The sequence below is a fragment of the Leptodactylus fuscus genome, chromosome 6 (genome assembly GCF_031893055.1).
Source record: "Leptodactylus fuscus isolate aLepFus1 chromosome 6, aLepFus1.hap2, whole genome shotgun sequence".
NCBI lineage: Eukaryota > Metazoa > Chordata > Amphibia > Anura > Leptodactylidae > Leptodactylus > Leptodactylus fuscus.
In genome coordinates, this window is record NC_134270.1 from 133,131,581 (window position 1) to 133,137,580 (window position 6,000).

General features: G+C 40.3%; 1 protein-coding gene across 1 annotated transcript in view; it reads right to left on the reverse strand.

Moving 5' to 3' along the window:
• LOC142208635 (proton channel OTOP2-like) overlaps window positions 1-5,417 on the reverse strand; it is a 30,165-nt gene extending 24,748 nt beyond the window's left edge. Inside the window, exon 1 of the mRNA XM_075277264.1 lies at window positions 5,090-5,417. Within this exon, the coding sequence (XP_075133365.1) occupies window positions 5,090-5,417 (328 nt within the window). The remainder of the gene's footprint in view (window positions 1-5,089) is intronic.
• Window positions 5,418-6,000: the final 583 nt, after the last annotated feature.

Below are 6,000 nucleotides of genomic sequence, written 5' to 3' on the forward strand. Positions count from 1 at the left end.
GGTCTAAACACTTTTCTAATATATATATATATTTATAATTTTGCTCAGTCAGCTTTATTTTATCAGTGCAGTAGTCTGTTTCTAAAGAAAATAATGGTATGGTCCATCTTTAGTCCTGTGAAATGTATCCGTAGAAGAACTAAAGTGAACTAAATATGACGCCAGACATGTGACCCTCACATATCTTATGTGATCCCTGACATTCAGTTAATTGCCCAGGACACATATTAATTATACTATACCGAGGAGCAGAAAATATACAGTATTACTAAAGCATCATCTCATCATGCTGTCTGTAGAGAAAAAAATTTTTAAAATTTTTTACTTGTGCATTCAATGTTTGGCTGTTTCCTGATACTGTGTCACAAAGTGATATCTTGTACCTGTCAATTCGTCACCACCCATTTTTCGCCTTGTAAATTACAGCAGTTCAAGGGTTTGGTTAAGATGCCCTGATATAGTATTGAATTGGGTTCATGAGGTATTAGTGTCCATAATCATCTTTGGGCTAAATTAGGGGTGGACACCTCCATAAATAGCACTCAATTGAAAAATATATTCCAATAGAGAAGAAGAAGAAGGGTGATGTCATATAGAGATTATCAAGGTGTAGTGATTTGTTTATATATCACTCCCATACCATGTGTGACAGAACTGACAGGTGATTTCATCAGTATCCTAAATCAGGAAGCAGATAGATTGATGAATGAAGAAGAAATGAAAGAGGATGTGCTCTTCTTCCATGGAAGTATATATATTTACTCTACTATATAAAAATTCTTTGTATACATCAGAAGAAAAACATAGGAATATTTAAATAAAATGAATCTACGCTGAAGACTTGGAAAAAGAGCCAGCTGGAAAAAAGGGATCATAGTAAAGGCATACATGGTGAATACCGGGTGGCAACCACATAGTGGCCAAAACCCTGGACCTCCCCAGCCGTCAATGATCACAGGATCTTGTGGATTACACAAAAGTATTGCCGGCAACATCATGTGACCATTGGTCAGATGCGAGTGGTGGGATTTGTTATTATCTTAACAAGGTAGGTAGAAGGTGCAGCAATACAATAATCTACATTCAAAGTACCAGTTCCTTAGTCAATTTTATGGTATGTACACGGGTACCTGGTAGGGATGTCCTCTTCCCACATCTTCATCTTTATACAGTTACACAAGACACATAGTAGGTTACCTAATGGCTTCTCTCCTTACTGCTGGGAATCTATCAGAAGGAGGAAGTCTACAGCATGTTTTATTGAATCCCTATTCTCAGGATAGGTCATCATTAAGGGTTAGTTCATATCTGCATTTCGTAATCCGTTTGGGGAATCCGCATGGGGACCGCCTGAACGGAATAACAAACGCAGTGAAAGCACACGGACCCCATAGACTATAATGGGGCCTGTGCTCTCCGTGCAGTGTCTGCACAGAACATGCGGACAGAAAAGTACTTCATGATCTAGATTCATGTTTGAATGATTTGTGCGGGCAGCAAGCGAAAAGCACATGGACCCCATTATAGTCTATGGGGTTCATGTGCTTTCAGTGCACACTGCTTGCCAGTGCGCTTGGTAGTCCGTTCTGGGGTCCCCATGCAGACTCCCTCAATGGATTACCAAGTGCAGATGTGAACCAGTCCTAAGAGGTTGGTGGAGATCTGACACCAAGGACTCTAGGTCTTTGAAGGGACTGTAGAACTTGTACCAGTGTCAGGTACCGCTCCAATGTTTACATTGCACACCATCTGTTTATTAGCAACCACACAATATCATAACAGTCTTGTCCGATAGATGTGACTATAGTGACAGGGGTTATGCCATGAAATGTATTTATCAACCACTTAACACACCCTTATTCAGCCGGGCTGTGTTTAGGGCTGAATGCACAGTGCGGAGCCAACTGTCCAAGCGTTGGATCGCTAGAAGAAGACAACACAGAAGATGTGGCGGAGGGGCGCAGCTGTTTGAGCAGGGGGGAAGGCCCCCTGTTCTGTCTGGAGACTCATTAGCATAACAAGGGCTATCTATTAGCAAGAATATATCTATATCTATATAGCAAGGATATCTATGGTTCTACCTTTAAAATTAGTTAAAAAAGGGATTCTACTGACAGAATCCCTTTAAGACTAAGGCACCATGGTCCGTGCATAAACGCATTGCGGTTCTTTCCGCAGCGCTTTTAAGAGAACGTTCACAGAGTTTTCCTCTGCGGACTTTTTCTTAACATTATATCTACGGAAAAGCCGCTGGCGTTTCCGTAGATATAATTGACATGCTGCAATTTGCAAAGCCGCAACGGCTTTGCAAATCGCAGCGTGTTCGCACAGCGGTTTTTCCGCAAAGTGCGCATGGGATTCACATGAATCCCATCCCCTTTGCTTGCACTGTACAACGCTGCGATTTTTCCAGCAGCGTCTCCGCTGCGAGCAAATTGCGGCGTTTACATCCAGTGGGGCCCCGGCCTAACACTGATTACTCAGGAACAGTACAGGCTAGAGAGACAATTTCACCTATGCCAGAATCAGAAGTTGTATAGAGTTGATGGAGGTAGTGAAGGACCCTCTTCAACAATATGGTCTGTGACTGTTTATTTAAAGGGGAACCCTTGCCGAACTCTTTTAAAGACCTGTGTCTTAGCCCCAAATTTTTTAGAAGCCTCAGCAATCCTTTTCTTAGGTAACCATACCCTGTAACTCAGCTCTGATGACTATATTTTTCCACTATATTTATGATATTGTTGGAGAATAAAGGGGTTGCCTGGAAAAAAAAGTGTTTATCCCTATGTGGTATAGCTGATAAAAATGTAACTTTTATTCTTTACAATAAAATGTTCCTAAAAGTGTGCCTAGTATATACAGTGCATTATAAATAAGCAGGCTGTTCCAGTCCTTGGAGATGTACTCCCTGCAATCTTCATTGCTAATCCAGCAGCTAGACTTTAAGTAGTCAGTGCTAGGTTAATTGCACTAGGTTAATTGCTAGTATGTTTGATTACAGAGCGTGCTTTAGGGTGGGTGTGTTTATAGGTTCAGGTTCTCAGATGAAGTTCTTGAAGCCAAACCCAGCCATGGACTGAAATATAAAGGAGAAGTAGCGTCTGTTCTCTATACTTTTGCACTCTGCTTTTGGGTTTAGAAACAGCATGTTAAAACCTGAACACATAAGCACGCCCTGCGGCTGGGTTTACAGGGTGTTTTTTTCGTTAAGAATTATATGCTTTATTAAAATTGCAATGATAAGTAGGACATTTTACTTTGTATTTCAGGTGACGCTAGATTCACACTAGTGTTCGGGTCTCCGTTCTCAGCTTTCCGTCTTCTTCGCCGTGAGCATTTTTATGCTTTCCACCGCGAAACCGTTTTTTTAAAACCGGACACAGAGTACTGCATGTCCGACTCTGTGTCCGATTTTAAAAAACAGTTTTGTGGCGGAGAGCATAAAACGCTCACCGGCGCTCACGGCCGGACATCTTTCAAACCCATTCAAATGAATGGGCGAGAAAGAGTCCTGCAGGTTTCCATCTCCTGCCTCTGTTTTGTGCAGGAAACGGAAACCTGCAGAACGGAGACCGGGCGCAGATGTGAATGAGCCCTGAGGCTTTTTCCAGTTAAAGTGTAACTAAACTTTCAGACAACTTTTGATTTTCTGGCAGTATTCCATTGATATATTTTGTAATATACTTTATTAGCAAATTTTTAATCCTTTCTGTGAAATCCTGCATTTTTTCACTCTTTCCCTTAGGGAGCATTCACACGGAGTAACGCCGGCCGTAATTTGTGCTGATTTTTACTGGCGTAGAATTGCGAGGGTCGCGTTTACGTGGCGTTTTTTTACTATGAGCGTATATGCTGCGTTTTTTGCTCAAATAAACGCTCCGTTTACGCTGTGTTTTTTAACGCAACGTAAATGGAGCGTTTACGTGAGCAAAAAAACGCTGCGTATACGCTCATAGTAAAAAAACGCCGCGTAAACGCGACCCTCGCATTTCTATGCCAGTAAAAATAAGCACAAATTACGGCCGGCGTTACTCCGTGTGAATGCTCCCTAAATTCTGTATTTCGAGCTGTTTCTGCCTCTCTCTGAATGTTATTATGTACAGGAGTATGAAGCTGTGTAACATGTAGAGAAAATGAGGGGAGGGTCACTTTATAAAGTTATATCTTTGGGTGTTATAAAACGTACAAACTTTTGGTGTCATATGAAAGAGGAGATTCTCTTTCTTTATATGACACTAAGGTCAGGATTAGGATATCTATATGCAGGTGCAATAATTCAGGTAGTACATAATGGGCTATACAAACACCAATCTTTTTCCATACTTCAGAGGCTAGATTCATATCTGCTCCAGGCTTTTGTTTATTTGGTCCATCGGAGGACCAGAAGAACGCATATGCGGCCATAAATGGAGCCTGAGGAACCTCATTGACTATAATCGGGCTCGTTGGGTGTCTTTTGGATGTCTGATATTTTTTAAATAAAATTGTCAGATGAAAAAAGTCAGGATTGCAGGACTTTTTTTGATCCGTGATCTCTGATGGATCTCAGCCTGACGGATACCAAAACATATGTGAGGGGCCACACGGTGGCTCAGTGGTTAGCACTGCAGCCTTGCAGCACTGGAGTCCTGGTGTTCAAATCCCGCCAAGGGCAAAAAAAAAAACATCTGCAAGGAGTTTGTATGTTCTCCCCGTGTTTGCATGGATTTCCATCCCATATTCCAAAAAAAAAAAAAGACATACTGATAGGGAAAAATGTACATTGTGAGCTCTATGTGGGGCTCACAATCTACAAAAAAAACAAAAAAAAGAACATATGTGAACCCAGCATAAGTAATAGCTCCATTTATAAACATCCTACTTTGTGCGCTTTTCTATCATTTTAGTGTAAAAAGATCCATTTAGAAAAGACTTAAATAAACAAAACAACCCAAATAACATAATAATAATAATAATAATAATAATAATTCATAATAAATAATAATAATACCAATAATAATAATAATAATAATTAATAAATAATAATAATAATAATAACACCATTAATAATAACATAATAAAATGTAAATGATTGCACCAAGTCACTGACCTCTCATCCATATTGGTCCTGCCTGACAATCCTTAAAGAGGATAGCATCTTTGTGCTTCCATGTAAAATACATTTGAAAAAGCATCCACAGAATACAGAAGACCATCATGATGGACAGGACAATAAGAAAGTCAAACTCATAGATGTCCGCATCCTCAGTGAACACACAAGTTGCTAAAGCACCACTGAAGAGTAAGATATTGGTGCCCACAAGACCGGAGAGTAGTCGACCACCTTTTTTCCAGTCATCTTTCTTTCTCAGTTGTGTAATGGGTGCGTTGTTTTGTAATTGGTCACTCAAGGTGTTCAGGTCTAGATTCAGTTCCATGATATTTAGGTTGCAGGTATATGCTGAGTTGCTTAGTGTCCACAATATGGTACAAGTGGTGCAAGGTCCAAGCGAGTGCTTCGTAGTTCTGTCTCCTTTTTGGCCTGACCTACATCCTCTTCTGACTCTTCCTCAAGACTGTGGCCACATCGTTGTCAATCTCTCTCCATTTATACGGTTGATTCTCTCAAACATGCTCTGTGTCAGTTGCCAGAACACTGTGTGGATGTGAACATCAGTCCTGGGGAGTAACGTTTGGGAGGAGTCACCTGTGACATAAGATAGTGTGACAAGAAAATGAAATTACACACAAGGAAAAAGAATGTGTATAGAGCTACAATTGCTGGAGGGGAAGGTGTGTGACAAAGCTGTTACAATGTATTCGCCTTACTGTATATATGTGGTCTCCTTAGGTCACTCTGAATGTAGCAATCTGACTTTGGCATCACATTTGTTGTCTGAAATTAAAAAAAAAAACACACTGACAATTATTGATTTCTTCAATGCTGTATTGTATTTTTTGGATAGATTTTATTGTTTGTGTAACATTAACAAACATTTAACAAGCATACTGCATACTACA